The sequence below is a fragment of the Dendrobates tinctorius genome, unplaced genomic scaffold, assembly GCF_039654945.1.
Source record: "Dendrobates tinctorius isolate UK_male_01 unplaced genomic scaffold, ASM3965494v1 ptg000170l, whole genome shotgun sequence".
NCBI lineage: Eukaryota > Metazoa > Chordata > Amphibia > Anura > Dendrobatidae > Dendrobates > Dendrobates tinctorius.
The window spans coordinates 2279591-2301312 of NW_027361837.1; the positions used below are offsets into that span (position 1 = coordinate 2279591).

At 46.2% G+C, this 21722-nt stretch overlaps 1 protein-coding gene across 2 annotated transcripts in view; it reads left to right on the plus strand.

The window, feature by feature from the left end:
- Positions 1-21722, plus strand: part of LOC141053741 (dipeptidase 2-like) — a 682167-nt gene that overhangs the window by 236777 nt on the left and 423668 nt on the right. For both annotated transcript variants that reach the window (XM_073550795.1, XM_073550796.1), the window contains one exon: positions 6585-6726. In XM_073550795.1, the coding sequence (XP_073406896.1) occupies positions 6585-6726 (142 nt within the window). The remainder of the gene's footprint in view (positions 1-6584; positions 6727-21722) is intronic.

The following is a 21722-nucleotide window of genomic DNA, read 5'->3' on the forward strand; positions in this document are numbered from 1 at the left end:
TCTGCTTTATGGCCCGCAGCGCCTCCTGCAGGTTAAGAGCATAGGCCCGTATACTGTCCTGCGCTCTTTGTTTGCACCCAAAGAATCTCAATTTTATTTCTGCTGCAGGGCGGGTGTCAAAGGTGCTCCTCAGCTTAGCCAGAACTTGTTTAACAGTCTCTTTTTATCAGTGTCCTGCCAGGACTTTACTTCTCTTTGTGCTGCACCAGTTAGCTGTCCAATAAGGATGTTTACCTTTTGGCTTTCAGACAGAGGATATACATCAAACAAACTGCACAGTCTCTCTTTAAAATCGCTCTGGGTATGTGACTCCCCTGAGTATTGCGGTAGCCAGGCCGCTCCTGGTATATGTGGCATGGATAACAGCATTATGAGGACCGCTGCTGTGATCACTTGATCTTGTTTCTCTCTGGAGGCGGTGCTGGTCGCTGGATTCTGCGGCGCCATTGGAGCCACAGCTGCACTTGCCCCTGCATCTTGCGGTGCTGTGGGGGGTATGGTGGCGTCCACCGCTGCATCTTCTCCTGCCTCATTCTCTCCCCCCCTAGTTAACGTTGGCCAGGCTTCGTGTTCCATTGGCTTACCAGGTTGCAGCTCCGCAGGCTGGATGATCAGGGCACGCTGGAACTGCAGGCCGCAGCTCCTCACTTCCCACCTGCTATCTTCGCACGCAGCACTTCACTTTTTGCGCTCTCTCACAGGCTCCTCGCATGACGGCACGCGCCGAGTGGCGGGGTAATGGTGGCAATTGCACAATCAGTCTATGGTACACAATACAGTCTCTGGCACACAGGACCCGGTGGCATCGGGTTTCAGAATCCTGTTCGTGATGCCAAAATGGATCACCCCCAGGGCTGTGGGATTACTCGGTACCGGGCCTGTGTCTTAAAGGGATGTGTCACGGTGGCAGTGACCCGGTCCGTGGCCCTGAGTGTCCATGTAAAATAGGTGGAATGAAGCTGAATAAAGTTTATAAGTAGATAATCTGTGATGCCACCTGTGGATTCTGGTCAGAAGGGAAGTGACCAGCGCTGCAGTGCAGATCCTCTGGGACAGATGGTATGATGCAGCAGAGTTAGTAAAGTTCTCCACAGGCAGAGCTGTAGTCCCAGGGCAGTAGTAGTAGATGTTAAGGTAGAGTAACATATACATAGTAACATAGTTTTGAAGGCTGAAGGAAGAACTTATGTCCATCTAGTTCAGCCTATTTTTAGTGCAGCTGTTCTGCATTGTTGATCCTGGGGAAGGCAAAAAACCCACAGAGAGGATGTAGTGTTTAGACACAGAGATGTAGCAGTGCTGAAGGGGTTGCAGGAAGGATTCAAAGAACACGACAGAGTGCAGTTTCTTTTACCTTTCACTGAAGGTACAGTCCAGCATTCAGATCACAGATGGTACAGGAGTTGGTGAGCCTGGAAGCAACTTGGGAATCTCTCTATGCAGATGGGTTGTGTAGTCTCCTTTCTAGCGCTACGATGAAGTACTTGTAGTTATAAATTACACTCAAGTTCCTCTTGCCTGCTCTCTCTTAGAACTCCACTTGCTTGGCAGGCAGCTGTAGCCTTCTCTCTCTGGCTCACACACGTTGCTGCTGTGTCACAGTGAGAAAATGGAAAATGGTCTTCCACCTGATGAAGACGGATCCCCCGTCGAAACGCATTGTGGTTTAAATCCATCTCTTGTCTGAGTCTCTTTCCTGCACTCCTAAGACCGTTTTCCATTTTCTCATTGCTCCTATCCTCCATTGGAGGTTTTCGGCTGGAGCTGCGGTGGACACCTGACATCCTTGTCTGCCCCTGGGTTGCTTCCTAAGCGCTCCTTTATGACTGCTTATCACTGACTCTTAGGTGGGAACAGAGCATTTACAGCCTCATGTTCTTCCGGTTTCTGCTTTGGGACCTTTAGCATCCACACAGCCTCGGATGCCGGGGTCCGGTCAATGTGCTTCAGCTTAGGGGTGAGCTTGACTCCTGCTCAATCCCCAGCTCATCTCCACATGTCTACACTCTTCCCTCTCTCTGCACACACTAACTAACTTCCTTCCTCCCAACCACAGAGAGCAGCTCCTCAGCAGTTAGGTTCAGAGCTCCCTCTGCAGGCCTGGAGTAGGAACTGTGCTGTGTGCTGGATTTACCTGATAGAGAGACCCTTTCATTGCTTCCAAGCATGAAATCACACTCCCTAGGAGGGAGGTAATGCCACTGTGGTGACCGTACTCTTGGGGGCTTGATTAAAGTCCACAATCTCTCCTTGAACTGGAGTGCTGCCATCCATAGATATAGTAAAAGCTGGCAGATGCCACATACAGTAAAGAATTCAATAGGTTAGAATAGAATAGATACATACACATAAAATAGGTGTGTGTGTGTGTTTGTGTGTGTGTATATATATATAGTGTATATATATATATATATATATATATATGTCACACACACACACACATATATAATTATATGCTGTATATATATATATATTTGAGAGAGATATAGATAGCAGAATAGCCGTTAATTCATTTGTCGGCTTTTGTAAAAATAATTGAAAAAGCCGACAGGATATGAGACATGGTTTACATACAGTAAACCATTTTATTTCATTTAGATTTTTATATGTCTTTGACTAATAATTAGATTAGGGTATGTGTGTAAAATTTGGGACATGTAGGTGTTAAATTAAGAGTTTAGTATGTTGAAAAAAATTGCGTGGTTCTCCTTACCTGGCCGCGCTCCAGCGGCGAGCGAATCTCTGTCTCTCCACGCTGCAGCGCGCTCTAGCCGGCGACTGACAGTGATGTTGGATGCCGGCTATGTGCACGCTGCAGCTGACGTCAGCTGCCAGCCTCCGATTGGCTGGCGGCTGTTAACTATTGACGTGCGGGCCGGCGGGCCCGCATGTCAATAGCGTTTAGCTGCCAGCCGCAGCGCCGCGCTAAGGGCCCGGTTTACCTGCCGGTAGGGGCCTGGTGAGCAAAGGGCCCGATGCAGGCCCCCTCTGCACACCAGGCCCCATATGCCAGTCAGGGCAGTAATTCCCTGATGGCGGCCCTGAGTAGTCCGGTAGCTCTGGCTGACATCCTGTGGTATATTAGTGGTAGTAGTCCGGTGGCTCTGGCTGACGGGATGATGTGGGATATTATGGGTAGTAGTCCGGTAGCTCTGGCTGACTGGATGATGTGGGATATTATTGTGAATGTGACTATGTGGAATGGGCGGGGCTCTACACTCAGCTTTATATATATAGATATAATCATTATAATTTGTTATAACTAACTGTAGTTAGTTACTATGTCCGGGCAGTGCCGGGCTCTTCAGCTAGTATATAATATTTACATTCAATATGATCACATACCAAAAATAACATATCGAATAAATGGTAATATATAGATTAGGACCACAGGGTCCTTGGTAGTAGGAGCAGCAGGAAAAATTCCAGAGACTCGCATTGTAATATGTGCAAAAAAAATGTCCATATATGACCAGGTACATTGATTCAGCCAGTAAATTCATCCACTAACTTTTCGGAGAGGAAAAATAAAAGTAGTGTTCGTGGAAGGGTAAGTCCCAGGTAAACTATGTAGAAAAAAATATATAGATATAAATATAAGAGTGAAGGAAAAGGGTAGAAAAGAAACACTGGGCTGAGGTCCCAAAATGACAGATAGGTGCGCTCATAAGGTGACAAACCTTTTGTGTATTGAAGCGTGATTTGTCCGCCTGGTAAGTGATGCTGTAACTCGCATTGGTGGCAGTGGGGCTATAAAAAGCAGCGTTCACTGTCACTTCCAGGATCAGAGAGTCCAGAGTGAGGCTTGAAATACCCAGAGCGAGGCTTGGAGCATTGGTGTATAACGCTATGTTTAACATTGGTGGCAGTGGTATACTGACAGGTAGCGTTCACCGTCACTTCCGAGGTCAGGCGCTGTGCTCTGCTTTACCTCAGCTAACAAGAGCGGCACTGTACTAGCGATGACGTGCTTGTTTATCATTATACATGGGTGCGCATGCGTGCTAGTGTATCAGCGTTCCAAGCCTCTCTTCGGAACTCCTGACATCGGAAGTGATGGCGAACGCTACCTGTCAGTATACCACATAGCGTTATACACCAATGCTCCAAGTCTCGCTCTGGGTATTTCATCGCCAGTGAGTATGAGCCCTAATTGTGCAAATCGCATGTGTGCTTGGGGGGGCGCTGAACCGAATTCTCGCCCCGGGTGCCAGAAAGCCTAGATACACCTCTGTGGTGCACTACACTGCGGATTTGATGCAATTCAACGCGTCCAAAAATACTGCAGAAGTGCATCAAAATCTATAACGTGTGCACATAGCCTAACAACCAAATAATTTGTCCAATATAATAAATATTGATTACATGGAATGTAAAAGGTCTCCAATCGCCGCAGAAAAGGATGATGCATTGATGCACTGAAAAAAGCTTAAAGTAGATGTAGATATGTAGCTTTATTATAAGGGCAGAGACACACTGGTGAATTTTTCGTCCAAGAATCGGATCGTAAAACTTGCCCTGGCCAGCACCTCTCCTGACCTGAACTTGACAGCTGCATAGTAATCCATCACGCTGTCATGCTCAGGTCAGGAGAGGTGCCGGCCAGGGCAAGTTTTACGATCCGATTCTCCAGTGTGTCTCTGCCCTAAGAGGCACATCTGGATGAACAAGACCATAACATAATGAATAAAATGTGGGTGGTGTAAGAGAATGGTCAGCCATAATATACTGAGTGGCCATGTTGTCTCAGGCAGCCATCTTGTCGAAAGTTAGAGAAGATTCAACTTTTACAAAAGAGCTAATAAAATATACTAAATGGAGGATGGAAGATGAGATCATTTCTCCTACCAACCTCAGTAGATGTGCATAGAGGAAGATTGGATCAATAGGAGAATAGGGTCACCAAATATGTTGTCAATGTATGTTTATGTGATATTGTTGGTAGAGAGAGAAGAGTCATTAAAATGTCAAAATGCACGAATTTATGGATCAAGTCTGAAAGCAGTGATAAGATTTTAGGACAGTAGCCATAGATACCAATGACTTATGGGTTTTAGTGTTGCTTGGAGAAACGTTAATTAATATCTTCGTATTATGTCATTATATTCTCTGTTCTAAACCACGTTTCTCTAGAATTACCATGTAAGCGCCTTAGAATTATAATGCTAACGCCCTCTGTGGCAAAATGCAGCTTTCTTTGTTCTCATAATGTATAAGAAGCTCCTGTTACTGTTGCTTGTTGCCATTCCACCGCCATCATGCCGTCGTGCCACACCATGATCTAGCACAAGGCCTTATCACCGCCAGACTTCCTAGTGAATCTCTGCCCGTCTGAATTCCTGTTTTTGCCCGCATATTTCAATTTCTCTGATTGTCCATTCTGTTTTGCCGTGTATCTCTGAATAAACTTCAACCTCAGCTTCAAGAAGAATTGTCTCCAGTTTTGTGTCCGGCTCTTCCAGCTCTCTCAGTAAGAACTTTTTCTTACAGGTGGGAGAAGTTTATGGCTCTCCAGCAGTGAATAAGAGGGCAGGAGTTCTGCTTTTGATCCATAGACAGGCAAATTGTAAAGTCATATCACAAGAAAAAGATAATGCTGGCAGAATACTGAAAGTAGTGTTGGAGTCTGGCTGATTCTGAACACAACGACATCCCCACCTATAAAAGGGTTTCACACTTATGCCACACCATTATTTTAGTTTGGTAATTTTTATTTTCCCTACTGTACAAAATGATTTCTGTTTGTTTCTTTATGGATTTGTACAGATAATGGGTGACCTAGAAGGCTGAAAAAGTTCTGAAATGATTTTTCTTGGTATGATTTTTTTTACATAACAAAATTCTGGCATTTTAACAAATGTGTGGATACTTTTTATATCCACTGTAAATGGGGTCTAAGTTGTGTACTATTTTGAAGCAGTGTTTCAATTTGGCTAGGGCTACACAGTACAAATGTCATGGACCATGAAGATTGTGGTATTATATTGCATTTTACGGTTGTCTATGTGGTTGAAACCACTGTAAAAAATCCAACTCTGAAATTTGGCGGCAAGGTTTCCCTTGACTTTGATTTCATAGATCACAAGGTAAGTACAACTTGCATGTGGTCTGTCTGTGGCTTAGCTGTTTATTTCACAGCCAAATCACATATCTAAAAAAATTGCACAAGAATTCACAGACAAGACGCACACATTATTTTGATTACGCAATTTCTGTTTATATTGCATTACCTAAGTTGCTAGGTAGCCCTAATAAAAGGGTTCCAATTAGGGATGAGAGGACTTGTGGATGTTCGTCAGGTTCGACCAAATTTCAGTCCAATCTTCGGTTCAGTTACCAGAAGTCTACCCTAACTTGAACCAGAACATGAACCCCATAGAAGTCAATAGGGACCCAAAATTTGGTGCTGTAAAATGGTCTCACTCTCTCTCTCTCACTCATCTCTAGTCCCATTGCCAATTTGTTATTTCATAACAACAATGCAATGTAAGTTGTCTTGTATGTAGGGAATTTATAAATTCTGCATCCTATAGAACATTTCTGTGTTGCCAGTTTGTATTAATAATTCTTTTTTTCCTAATTAGGCATTGAAAACACCCAAAAAATTGCCTGTCTCATTGGGTTAGAAGGAGGACACATCATAGACAGCAGTCTGCCTGCTCTTAGGATGTTCTATGAACTTGGAGCCAGATATATGACCTTAACGCATACATGCAATACTCCATGGTAATGTATAAAATCTTTCTACCAATACTGTTTTACATGTGTGGATCTATTACCCTCTTTATGATATTCACCATTTAGTGATATATTCTGTAGTGTATGTGGGCAGGTTGCAGGATGCAGTGACGGCCAGGAAAATGAGCAAAGGTTAATGCTTTTAATTAACAAAGGAATACTCCGCGTTGTGAATTCTCTTGATCTGACTTCTGAGTCGGGGCTTCCTCTGGAGGTTACTGTGGGTAGTGGAGCTGGCCGGGTTGACAGAAGTCTGCCACCTGACGATGATGATTGGAAATCAGGGGTTACTGACTGGGAGGATATAAGTGAGCAGGCTTCCCTCAGTTGCTGCTGCCACCAAAGCAAATAGGGTCATGGGATGCATTAGAAGAGGTCTGGGGACACGAGATGAAAACATAATTCTCCCTCTGTACAAATCACTCGTCAGACCACACTTGGAGTATTGTGTGCAATTTTGGACGCCGGTGCTCAAGAAAGACATTACTGAACTTGAAAGGGTTCAAAGGCGGGCTACTAAAATTATAAATGGAGCTGGTTCACTACAATACCCAGAAAGGTTATCAAAATTAGGTCTATTTACTCTAGAAAAGAGAAGACTTAGGGGAGACCTAATATATATGTACAAGTATATCAGAGGGCAATACAGAGATCTCTCCAATAAACTGTTTGGACCAAGGACTGTGACAAGAACAAGGGGGCATTCTCTTTGTTTGGAGGAAAGACAATTTCTGCACAAGCACAGAAGAGGGTTCTTCACGGTAAGAGCAGTGAGGCTCTGGAATTCTCTTCCTGAGGAAGTGGTGATGGCCAACTCACTGAATGAATTTATGAAAGGAATGGATGCTTTTCTTGTAACAGTATAGAAGGTTAAGAATAACATAATATTATAGGTAGATGGTTGACCCAGCTTAGGGGAAGGAATTTTTTTCCCTATGGAGAAAATTGGCTTCTACTCTGTGGGTTTTTTGCCTTCCCCAGGATCAACAATGCAGAACAGCTGCACTAAAACTAGGCTGAACTAGATGGACATAAGGTCTTCCTTCAGCCTTCAAAACTATGTTACTATGATTGGTTTCTTCCTGTGCATTTTGAGGTCTGCTGTCTCCTGCCTGATCCTGCATTTTTCAGTTAAGTTGTTCATTTGCTAATCCTTTGCATCTGTTCTGGATTTGCCTCTTTCTGCTTTGCTGTGAGGGTTCAGCGTGCTCCCTGCTGGGGCTGTGCTGGACCCTGCTCCATATGTTACAGCTTGTGTCAGTTTGTTCAGTCCCCTGTTATATTAGTCTCTTTTGCTTTGCTGCCAATTCACACCAGAATGCTGATATAATGGGGGAGAGGTCGTGAGACCTCAGTGTTTTTTGTACATCAGACGTGTTGGATTTTTTTAGGGTTTTTGCGTGATTGCAGACAGAGTCTTTCCTTTCCTATCCTATCTAGACAGCTTGGGCCCCATCATTTGCTCAGTCTATTTTCTGCCTGTGTTTGTGCCTCATCCTGTCTCACCGACACTACATGTTTGGGGGCTATCTATTTCTTTGGCGTTCTACTCCGGGGCAGTTTAGATTTCACCTTTCTTGCTTTAAGCTTAGTTAGTGCTCTGGCTGTGCCGAGGCGTCTAGGGCATTGTAGGTATGCTGTTATGAATGAGTCACCGAGGAGGAAAAAACAAAAAGCAAGCTAAGCCCAGAAAACTGGAGAGGTTGGTAACTAGCGGATTGCAGACCCCTGATCCTATCCACACAACTAGCAGTAGCCGTGGAGCATGCCTACGGTGGTCCTAGATGCCTCGTCACGGCCGGAGAACTAAATAAGCCTAAAGAAAGAAAGGGAAAATCTAAACTGCCCCAGAGCAGACCCCAAAGCAATAGACAGCCCCCAACATGTATTGTCGGTGAAACAAGATGAAAACACAAACACAGATAGAAAGATAGGTTGAGCAAACGATGGGGCCCACACTAACTAGAAAGGACAGGAAAGAAAAGCTGCTGTCTGCAATCCCGCAAAAAACTCTGCCTAAAAATGTCCAACACCTCTGATAGAAAAAGGCCCTGAAGTCGCTAGACTTCAATTCCCTATATCAGCACTCAGGTATATTCTGAAGACAGAGTAAAAGAGATCAACTGATCAGAGACAAAATGGGGATTCAGCCCAGTCCCAGCCAGGGCTGGCTGAACACAAAAACTAAGTAAACCAGACAAAAACTCATATGAACAATAGCAGAGAAAACTTAGCTTTAAGAAGGCAGGAACCAAACTGGAAACCAGAAGCCACAGTCAGGAGAAATCACCAGCAAGAAACTAGGGAGTCGGCTGCCTTAAATCCAATCAGAAACTCCTGATGTCCAATCGCAGTCCTCTTCCTCAGGTGGCCGGTCTCTGCCATTTAGATCAACTTCATTACCTCCCTTCACCAACAGAGGGAGTCCAGATAGAGAACTCACTACTCCTCTGTCAGCACAGCCAGCTCCATAACCCTCACCAGAAGCCAGAGGCAAACCCGAAAATGAGCTCACAGCAGTATGCCCCATGGCTACTGCTAGTTGTGTTGTTAACGGATTGCAGACCCCTAATCCTAAGTTGCCAACCTTTCTGGTTTCCTGGTGGCCTAGCCTATTCCTGCCATCCTCCTCGGTGACCTATTCATAACACTCCGCGCAGGGAGTTTAAAAGGTTAATGGGGGTTTAATAGGTAGTTCGGAGGAGCAGGATATTCTGGTTTAAAGGAACAACGAATGAATGTGGCAACAGTACAGTTCAGTAAGGTGTAACATCCTGTCAGGCAGTTCTCAGGCAGTAGGGACTGTTCTGCCTTCTTCTACGTATGACACTGTGTGGATTCCAGCATAAGGCTAAACCCTTCATCCACTCCCAGTAAAAAGACTTTATGGGTGCTTAAGTCTATATTTATTAAGATGATGTGAACTACAATGGTAGATGATAACGGATGATATAATGGATGAGATTGGTGAACACAGTTGTGGATGAGATCGGAGCTTGATGAACACAATAGTGGATGAGATTGGGTAAAAACTATAAAGAAACAGGCAGTACAATACATCAGTACTGGCAGATAATAACATAGTAACATAGTTATTAAGGTTTGAAGGTATAAACTTCTGTGAAGCACTTGGGGTTTCAAAGTGCTCACCACACATCTAGATAAGTTCCTTGGGGGGTCTAGTTTCCAAAATGGTGTCATTTGTGGGGGGTTTCAACAGTTTAGGCACATCAGAGGCTCTTCAAATGCAACATGACACCCGCAGACCATTCCATCAAAGTATGCATTCCAAAACGTCACTACTTCCCTTCCGAGCACCGACGTGTGCCCATACAGTAGTTTTATCCCACATATGGGATATCAGCGTACTTAGGACAAATTGAACATCAACTTTGGCTGTCCAGTTTCTCCTGTTACCCTTGGGAAATAAAAAAATTGGGGACTAAAAGATCATGTTTGTGGAAATAATTGTCATGATACCAGTGCTGGGTGACCGGCACTTCTGGGGTTAATGTTCTGATCTCAGTGCAGACTCTCACCTGCACACCTGGGACCTATTATGGTGGCCTCTCATTGGTTCTGGGGAGACTTCTTATAGCCTCAGGAAGCTCCCATCCCTGGTCAGTTATACTTTCGCCCTTGGCATTTTGTGGTGACCCCTGAGTGTGTTAGTGCTGTGTTCTGGTTGCTTGATTCTCTGTGTATGACTCGGTCTGTTCTCTGGACTTTGCTTTGGATTCTGCTTGGTACCTTCTACGTCTGTTTGGTTTTTGATCTCTGCTTGGCCCTGACTATATGTTCTGTCTCATCCCAGGTACTGTACTGATATCTTGTGTATGACCTTTGGCTTTGTCGGACCTCCCGTCTGTTTATCCCTCCTGTACCTCGCTTGCCTGTATTGTGCTTGACCTCTGCTTTGCCTGACTCTGAGTTTTCTACCTTCTTTGAAAGCAGGACACTAAGCCCCACCCCCTTGGAGTCACATGACCATTCACATGACCGTAGGTCTTGTGCCGGCTTGCTAAACTTCTACATTCAGGTCCCGTGCATCTTTATTTTCCGGCTGTTCTTGTCCCCAGGGGTCCCTACGGTGCGGGGGAGTCCCTGCTTAGCTGAGGCTATACACCGGCGCTGTCAAGACCCTGACATTATAACTGACCATTAAGTTTTTTGGGGGGTTTTTATGCAGAGAGTTATGGATCCCATACAGTCTCTGGCTGACCAGATGAAAAGTCAGATGTTTCAGGGTTTATCTCTGGAGCAGCAAGCTCTGGCTCGTTCTCAGCAGCAGGTTTCTGAGACAGTGCGGGGGGCTTTAGCTGCTGGGTCTCTGGGGGCTGGGGCAAGTGATGTTGCTTTGGTGTCCCCAGAACCACCTGTTAAACTGCCTGACTTTTTTTCTGGAAACAAAAAGGAGTTCAGGGTCTTCATGGAGGGGTGCAAACTTTTTTTTAGTTTGAGATCACGTTCCTCTGGGGACGAAAGTCAGAAGGTTGGGGTCATTATGTCTCAACTAAGAGGGTCCCCACAAGCTTGGGCTTTCTCCCTTTCTCCCACTGCCCCTGAGAGTGTCTGTGTATGCATTCTTTGAGGCCCTCGGGCACATTTATGATGAGCCTGACTGAGTGCGATTGGCAGAGGACATGGTGATGAGTGTCTGTCAGGGGAAACACTCAGCTGAGTGGTTTTGTACTGAATTCCGCTGCTGGGCCGCAGAGGTCTCTTGGAACGACGCCGCACTTCGAGGACTCTTTCGCAGAGGCTTGTCCAAGCGGCTGCAGGATGCCTTGGCGTTACATCCCACACCTAACTCTCTCGAAGACGCCATGACCCAGGCCGTCCGGATGGACCGCAGGCTGCGGGCCAGAGGGGTGATGCAGGTGGAGACTCCATTGTTCCCCAGTGGAAAAGAGACTGCCCCTGAGCTCATTGATGTAGGCGCCCTCTCCCAGAAGGATACGGAGAGGAAACGCCAGAAGGACAAGCAGTTATGCTTTTACTGCGGTAAAACGGGACAATGGAAAAGGGAGTGTCCTGATTGCCCGTCTTCAACCCGGTCGGCGGGAAACGACTAGGTCTGGGTAGTCAACGGGGAGACTACTCAGACCCTCAGGTACCATTTTCTTCGTTTTCTAAAGTGTTACTGAATGTGGAACTGTTTGTGGATGGTAGTTCTTTTTCCTCTACAGCCTTCGTGGACTGTGGGTCATCGATTAATCTCATTGACTCCCAATTGGTCACACACTGCAAGATAGGGACAGTTAGGCTCAAGGTTCCGATCAAGGTGATGGCCATTGACTCCTCTCCCCTCACTAAGGAGGGAATTCTCTTTATGTCTGACTTGTTTTCGCTCAGAGTGGGCGCTACTCATGTGGAAAACCTAAGTTGTTTTGTGCTGGACAATCTACCTGCAGGGTTGGTGTTGGGCATGCCCTGGTTACAACGCCATAACCCAGTTATTAACTGGAAAATGGGGGAGATTGTTCAATGGGGGTTTAATGATTTTAAGTTATGTGATAAATCCGCACTGCTGGTTGAACCTGTTAAATCTGTGTCTGTATCATCTGTCGAGCTGGAAGGTATTCCGGAATGCCTGAAGGACTTCGAAGATGTATTCTCCGAAAGCGAGGCCGAGATGTTACCGCCACATAGACCCTTTGAATGTGCTATTGAGCTGGTCCCGGGGGCTAAATTACCTAAAGCCCGTCTGTTTAATTTGTCCGGTCCTGAGCACTTGGCTATGAAGGAGTACATTGCTGAAAGTCTGCGCAAAGGACACATACGTCCTTCAGTCTCACCTGTGGCGGCAGGTTTCTTTTTTGTAAAGAAAAAAGATGGCGGGTTACGTCCCTGTCTCGATTTCCGGGAGCTTAATCAGATTACTGTATGGAATACGTACCCCCTTCCGTTGATTCCCGATTTATGTAACCAACTATCAGGGGCAAAGTGGTTTTCTAAAATGGATCTTCGGGGGGCATATAATTTGATAAGGGTCCGAGAGGGGGATGAATGGAAAACCGCGTTCCTCACGACCGAGGGACTATTTGAAAATTTAGTCATGCCATTTGGTCTTACCAACGCCCCCGCCATATTTCAGAATTTCATCAACGTGGTATTCTCGGATCTCATTGGTCGCTTTGTCGTTATCTACTTAGATGATATTGTGATATACTCCTCCGACAAGTATTCTTATTTGGAACATGTACGAAATGTTCTCCAAAGACTGAGAGAAAATCATCTGTATGCCAAACTGGAGAAATGTGTATTCTGTGTGCAAGAATTGTCTTTTTTGGGATTAATTGTATCCAGTGAGGGTTTTCGCATGGACCCCAAGAAGGTGCAGGACATTGCGGATTGGGTGCAACCCCGAGATCTTAAGAGTCTTCAGCGCGTCTTGGGGATCGCCAATTATTACGGCAAATTTATCCGGGGGTTTTCGCAAGTGGTCAAACCTCTCACGGATCTAACATGCAAAGGTGCGGATGTGAGAAAGTGGTCCTCACTCGCAAAAGAGGCCTTTGCGACACTGAAAAATTATTTTATGTTTGTTCCTGTCTTGGTACAGCCAGATCCTTCCAAACCATTTGTGGTGGAGGTGGATGCCTCCAAGGTGGGTGTGGGGGCAGTGTTATCCCAAGGGCCTGCCACTCTAACCAAACTCAGGCCATGTGCCTTCTTTTCCAGGAAGTTCTCTGCTGCTGAAAGAAATTATGATGTAGGCAATAGAGAGCTTCTTGCGGTCAGGTTGGCGTTTGAGGAATGGAGGCACTTTTTGGAGGGGGCCAGTCACCTGGTTACTGTGATCACTGATCACAAAAATTTGTCTTACATTGAGTCTGCTAAAAGATTAACCCCCAGACAGGCCCGTTGGTCACCTTTTTTTTCTCATTTCCAGTTTACTATTACATTCCATCCAGGGTCAAAGAATGTCAAGGCTGATGCCTTATCTCGTAGTTTTCACCCTGTGTCTGTCCCTGAGCCACCGTCCTCCATTCTGCACCCTGGGGTGGTGTTAGCAGGGATCTCGTCTGAATTGCAACGGGAAATTGAGGGGGCCCAGTTGCTGGCTCCTGCGGCCAAGCCAGGGGGCAAGTTGTTTGTCCCAGAGCAACTTCGCCTTAAACTCTTGCAAGAGTTCCACGAATCCAAGTTGTGTGCTCACCCTGGTATATCAGTCACGCAACTGGCGGTGGCTAGGATCTTCTGGTGGCCTACTCTTGGTTCTGATATAATGAAATTCATTTCTGGTTGTGGGGTCTGCGCTCGTTCTTAAAGCTCCCATAGCCGGCCGGGGAGCTGATGCCCTTGGAAGTTCCTGAAAGACCGTGGACCCATCTGTCCATGGATTTTATTACCAATCTTCCCTCTTCCAGGGGTCCCTATCAATATGTAAATTACGCTCAAAGACCTTCGGGTCTTTTAGGGTCCTTATTTTTAAGGATAAACACTATCACCCTACTTGTCTTTCACATACACTTATGATTGTGAATGGATGAGGACTTATTATACTCATTGTTTATGTCACCTGATATTCTTTACTTATGGTCCTTATTTTTAAGGATAAACCCCATCACATTAATTTGTCTTTCACATACATTTATGATTGTGAATTGATGAGGACTTATTATATTTATAATTTATGTCACTGATGTTTTCACATTAATAGGAAGTATTTTCACTTCATTTTTCCCCCCTCCCCCCCCCCTTTTTTGTATGTTTGTTCTTTTGAGCGTAATTTACATATTGATAGGGACGTATTTATTTGCGGTTTTTTCGGTGTTCTATCTGCTATCAGGGATATACCATACCGATTTGGAAGCTCCTTTATTTATTTATATCTTTGTATATATGTATTCTAAGATGGGTATAGGAGCGGTTTCGTTCTTGGCTTCTTTCCCTTTGTACCGAGGCTATCGGTGGTGCGCATGCGCATCCTCTTTCACTCCGACGTTTCCAATGACGCTCACACACTGACGCGCAGCACTTGTGGCTGTCACGTCATTGAGCGCCGGCAGGAAGCAGACGCGGGGTGAGGGGCGGGTGTGCATGACGCCGACTATACCGATAGACCCCGCCCCCTCCCAATGTCATCTCCCTATGATTGGCCATTTGTGATTTAAAAACATGGTTACCCCACCGATAGACACGCCCCCGGAAGAAGCAGGCGGCGAAACGCGCGTCGGGGTGTCGGGACACCACGCAGCCACAGGTAGATATATATTTCTCTGCTCCTTCACCTTACCCGGTTCATTATATACCGGTTTTATTAGGTAGCTATTTGGAGCTGAGTCTCTGGGCACTATTAGGACCTCATTTGGTATGGTATATCTCTCTCTGCAGTATGGGCTGTTTGTGGTGTTTGCTATAGCCATTGTGTCAAGGGATTACTCTAGTGTAGAGCTCATATATAGGCATTCACCATAACGTAACACTGCATATTTTGCATATTTATATCCTTTCATGTAACCACATGTTCATTACATGTTTATATGCCATGCCTTGTGTATTTACAGTCTTGATAAAGGCCCTCGCGATGTGTCCTCTTCATGGCTATCTTGCTGCTAATTCACGCTGGTTTTAGTGATTTTTTCAATAAAGTATATACCCTGTTTATTACATTATATTGTGGGAACTCTTCTTTTCCCTACTATTTGATATGTGGGGTTTGTTGTGTATCATTGGTTGAAGTGCCCTATTTACTTTTATTTATTTATTAATTTTAACATTGAGAGATAGAATATCAAAAATAAAATACAGAAAATCATATTGTATACATTATAGAAATTTATTTGCAATTTGCAGTGAGAAATAATAAGTATTTGATACCCTACCAACCATTAAAGGGAATCTGTCACCCATTTTTAGCCCTATCAGCTGCCGGCTCCACCATCAGGGACCTATCTACAGCATTCTGTAATGCTGTAGATAAGCCCCCCCCCCGATGTAACCTGAAAGATAAGAAAAACAAGTTAGATTATACTCACCGGGGGGCGGGGACGGCTGCGGTGGGTATCTCACCCTGGCGTCTGGTCTGGTCCGGTCCGATGGGTGTCGCGGTCCGGTCCGACGCCTCCCATCTTCTAGCGAAGCCGTCCTTCTGCCGCGGCTCCAGACCTCTCTGACCTTTCCCAGACCTGCGCATTGCAGTACTTTACTCTGCCCTCAACAGGGCAGATAAAGTACGCCTGCACCGGAGCCGTGGCAGAAGTAAGAAGGAGGATGACATCTCTAGAAGATGGGAGGTGCCGGACTGCACCACGACACCCACCGCCCCCGCCCCCCCCCCGGTGAGTATAATCTAACTTGTTTTTCTTATCTTTCAGGTTACATCGGGGGCTTATCTACAGCATTACAGAATGCTGTAGATAGGCCCCTGATGGCGGTGCTGGCAGCTGATAGGGCTAAAAATAGGTGACAGATTCCCTTTAAGAGTTCTGGCTCCTATAGTCCAGTTAGACGCTCCTAATAAACTTGTTACCTGCATTAAAGACAGCTGTAACATACAGTGGGTACGGAAAGTGTTCAGACCCCTTTAAATTTCTCACTCTTTGTTACATTGCAGCCATTTGGTAAATTCAAAAAAGTCCTTTTTTTCTCATTAATGTACACTCTGCACCCCATCTTGACTGAAAAAAAACTGAAATTTGCAAAAATTTCTACATTTCTTTTTTTCAGTCAAGATGGGGTGCAGAGTGTACATTAAAGAGAAAAAAATTTACTTACAGTATTTAAATTTTCCAAATGGCTGCAATGAAACAAAGAGTGAAAATTTTAAAGTGGTCTGAATACTTTCCGTACACATTGCAGTTAGCAAGGCCGAAAAAAGACATTTGTCCATCCAGTACACAATATATTCCATCAGAATATATCCCCAGATCTACGTCCTTCTAAAGAACCTAATAACTGTAAGGTACATCATCATACCTCCCAAGTTTTGAAGAAGGGAGAGAGGGATAAGGGCTGCGGCGCGCTGAGTGCGCCGTGGCAATTTTTAGGCCATGCCCCGATCACACCCATTTCACAACTAGTCACACTCATGTCCACGCACCAACCACACCTATTTAGCACTGCTGATCACACTGACAGGTACTGAGGGCACAGTGGCTGGCATTGTGGGCACAGTGGCTGGTACTGTGGGCACACTGACTGGTACTGAGGAAAAGAAAGAAAGAACAGAGAGAGAAAAAAAAGAAAATAGAGAGAGAAAGAAAGGAGAGAGAAAGAAAGAACAGAGAAAGAAAGAGGGGACAGAAAGAAAGAACAGCGAGAGAAAAGAAAGAGGGGAAAGAAAGAACAGAGAGAGAAAGAGAGGAAAAAAAGATCAGAGAGAGAATAAATAAAAAAAGGGGAAAGAAAGAACAGAGGGAGAGAGAAAGAAAGAGGGGAAAGAAAGAACAGAGATCGAAAGATAGCAAGAAAGAAAGAGAGAGAACAGAGAGAAAGAGGGGAAAGAAAGAATAGCGAGAGAAAGAAAGAAAGAATAGAGAGAAAGAAGGGAAAGAAAAAGAACATAGAGAGAAAGGGAGAAAGAAAGCACAGAGAGAGAAAGAAAGAACAGAGAGAGAGAAAGAAAGAAAAGAGAGAGAAAGAAAGAGGGGAAAGAAAAAGAACATAGAGAGAAAGAAAGAACAGAGAGAGAAAGAAAGAACAGAGAGAGAGAAAGAAACAGAGAGAGAAAGAAAGATTCTATAACGATACTATACCAGTCCGGCTCACATTGTAATGCCCACCTGAGCCTCCCAGTGCAGGACATATCATGATCCGCTCACATTGCCGACATCACCGAGTCCAAGGCGATCCTGCTGTCCGTGCTGTCGGAGGAGGACACGGTGATGGATCTGAAGCATTCCCTGAAGTGCCTCCATGGTTCCATCACAATCTCCTCCCGAAAATTACCTCATTTCCGGTCAGCTTCAAGCACGTCACTTCCGATGAAACGTCACGTGCGAGTTTTAAAGTACTCCTCGGTAGGAATGAACAAGCATGATCGTGGGTATTCGGTACTCGGCGAATATTGAAGTACTCGCGGTACTCGGATCATAGCGAGTATTTCACTACTCGCCTTGCACTGCTCGGATCCCCGCCCAGCTTTTGCCAATCACAGTAATGCCGCAACCTTCTTGGTTGTGGGCGGCATTACTATGATTGGCTGGCCTCCCAGCATCATAGGCTATGAGTCATCGTAGCCTGGCTCTATCTAAGCCCTGCCGCCGCCATTTTCTGCACATTGCGTGCAGAACACAGCTATTGTAGGGAGAGTGTGAGCAGCTGAGAGTTGTGTTTTTTGGTGCAAATCATCCATAATAATTTCTATGTAAAACCCAAAAGCTCTTTTCAGAGCTGACAGTATAAGGTCAGGGACTAAGTAGTGACAGTTTTCCCAGCTATTTTTGTGGTCTCATTTACCCCTGCAGGGCAGTTTTTTTGTGCTGTTGCGGTGCTGTGTTCACAGCAAACAGCGAATAGGATGCACGCACGGTACTGCACAACTGACACACAGCCAGCACCGCTGTCTTGTATGGTGAGTATATATTTGCGGGCACCCTCCGCAAGGGAGGAGGCTTCTGGACAATGAACCACAAGGTCTGCTCCCGCGCTCCATCCCCCTCCAATTATATCTGCCCTTCCACCTAGTCGCAAGCCGATGACAATCACGCCTCACAATCCTAGGCCCCAACAGTTCCGACCACGACCTGGGGGTATCACAGAGAGGAGGTGTTATGGGTGTGGGCAACCTGGACATTTGCAGTCTGGCTGTCCCTCGAGGATTTGGAGGGAGCCCCACGCAGCCCCACCTCGTCCAGTGCATCTTGTACATTCCACCACACCTGAGGAAGAGCTACCACCACCCCCACCAGAGTGGACCATGGACCACGGCACCATAGATACCCCTCCTGGAGTGTACGGACTCTGGCCTCTGTCCTTTAGCTACTCAGAGCAACGGCAACGCCACCTGCAGGATGTCTTTATTGATGGATACAAAGTGTCAGGATTTAGAGACACGGGGGCATTCTTGACTATCACTTACCCCCGTGTGGTTCGACCCGAGGCAATTTACCAGGGTCCGGGAATTCCCATTGTCCTGGCGGGGGGTGCCCGCAAATATATACAGCGAGCTTCTGTGCATTTGGATTATGGTTGTGGAGAAAAACTGTGTTGGATTGGAGTTATGGGAGGACTTCCTGCAGATATCCTCCTTGGGAACGACATTGGGGAGTTACAGTGCCAATTTGTGGGAGCAGTCACCCGACTACAGGCCCTTCAAGCACTATGTCATCCGGACCCCACCGGGGAGCAACCACCACGAACCGCATCAGAGTCGGTAAGCAATACTTTCGCTGCTACTACATTGGGAGAGTCTTGGGACAGAGAGGAGTTTAGGAGAGAAATAGAGGGTGACACTACCTTAGCAGGCCTTAGGCGAAAGGCAGAAACTGGGCACATGGGAGATAATGGGAATGGCTTCACTCGAGAAAACGGACTGTATTATCGTGTAACAAAGGGCAGTGACCAGGGCAACCCTGACGCAATGACCAGGCAACTCATTGTCCCTCAGAAGTACAGGGCACAGCTACTTCAACTGGCCCATGACATCCCCTTGGCTGGGCATCAAGGGAGAAAAAGGACTGAAAAGAGACTCACCCAAAGTTTTTACTGGCCGGGCGTCTCGCAGTCGGTAGCCCATTATTGCCGCACCTGCGATGTGTGCCAGCGAATTCGGCATCCAGGAGCTCGACATAAGGTACCCCTGCAATCCCTGCCCATAATTGAGGAACCATTTCAACGTGTAGCCGTCGACATCATAGGTCCTCTGGCCCACCCCAGCAGGTCGGGGAAAAAATATATCCTGACCGTGGTGGACTATGCCACTAGGTATCCTGAAGCTGTGGCCCTGTCCAGTATTACAGCAGTAAAGGTAGCTGAGGCCATTGTTACCATCTTTACCCGGGTAGGGTTTCCTAGTGAAGTATTGTCGGATCAAGGCACTCAGTTCATGTCAGATCTGGTCCAGTCCCTATGGCATACCTGTGATGTTCGAGCCATTCGCACCACCCATACCACCCGCAGACCAAAGGACTATGTGAACGCTTTAATGGAACTCTAAAAAATATGCTGAGGGCTTTTGTTGACGTTGAAAAAGACTGGGAAAAGTACCTGCCACATCTCCTCTTCACCTATCGGGAGGTTCCCCAAGAGTCCACAGGGTTCTCTCCCTTCGAACTACTGTTTAGCCGGAAGGTCCGTGGGCCTCTCACTCTTCTGAAAGAACATTTGGAGGGAGACATCTCAGATACCGGAATGCCCATCGTTCCCTATGTTCTAGAGCTCAGAGACCGTCTCGCCCAGCTAGCTACCTTCGCTAAAGAACATCAGCAAATGGCCCAGTCCAGACAAAAAATCTGGTATGACCGTCATGCCAGGAACCGGGAATTTATGGAAGGACAGCAAGTGCTCATGATTACTGCTTCCCCTGCCAACAAGCTTCAAGCAGTGTGGGAAGGCCCTTATCAGGTTGTCAAGAAAATTAATGACACTAACTATGTTATTGCCCTATTGACTCTAGTGGTCGACGACAGAAAACTATCCACATTAACATGCTGAAAGACTACCACGACCGATCTCTGCCTGTTCTAGCTGTCTGCCACCCCCCTAGTGATACCGCCGACGACGAGTATCTCCCAGATCTCCTCCAGGTTGCCCAAGCGGGAGGATCACTGGAACAAGTGCCCCTGGGCTCCCATTTATCGGATATACAAAAGGACGATATTGTCGCCGTACTAAGGCCGAGGGCTGCTGCTTTCTCCTCAAAGCCGGGGAAGACTACTCTCACCAGCCACCATGTGGAAACCCCCGGACAACGCCCAATCCAGCAGGCTGCCTACCGGGTTCCAGAGGCTGTTGAAGGCAAACCCTGTCTTATGAGGAAAGGTTGCAGGATTTGGGAATGTTTAGTTTGCAAAAGAGAAGACTGAGAGGAGACTTAATAGCTGTCTACAAATATCTAAAGGGCTGTCACATTGTAGAAGGATCAACTTTATTCTCATTTGCACAAGGAAAGACTAGAAGCAATGGGATGAAACTGAATGGGAAGAGACACAGATTAGATATTAGAAAAAACTTTTTGACAGTTAGAGTGATCAATGAGTGGAACAGGCTGCCACGAGAAGTGGTGAGTTCTCCTTCAATGGAAGTCTTCAAACAGAGGCTGGACAGACATCTGACTGGGATGATTTAGCGAATCCTGCTTTGAGCAGGGGGTTGGACCAGATGGCCCAGGAGGTCCCTTCCAACTCTACGATTCTATGATTCTATGATAAAGAACGAACTGGAGGAGATGAAACAACTGGGAGTTATTCAGCCATCTCACAGTTCTTGGGCCTCTCCTGTCATCCTGGTCCCCAAGAAGGATGGTACAACACGATTCTGTGTTGATTACAGACGACTAAATGATGCCACCAAGAGTGATGCTTATCCCATGCCCAGGATTGATGATCTATTGGATCGTCTGGCCAGTGCCCAATTTGTGACCACGTTAGACTTGAGCAAGGGGTACTGGCAGATACCCCTAACGGAGGACGCTCGGGAGCGCTCAGCCTTCATTACTCCATTTGGGCTTTATGAGTTCCTGGGAATGCCCTTTGGGATGAAAACTGTCCCCGCTACTTTCCAGAGACTGGTGGATCGACTGTTACAACAATGTCAGGACTTTGCCTGTGCTTACTTAGACGACATTGCCATTTTTAGCACAACCTGGGAGGAACATCTTAAACACTTGGGCATAGTGCTGGACTGTATCCTTACTGCAGGACTGACCATTCGCCCTGATAAGTGCCAAATAGGGATAGCTGAGGTGCAGTACCTCAGGCATAGAGTAGGGGGTGGGACACTAAGGCCTGAGCCTGCCAAGGTGGAAGCCATTACCAACTGGTGTAGACCCCAGACTAAAAAGCAGGTACTTGCATTTTTAGGAACTGCTGGTTACT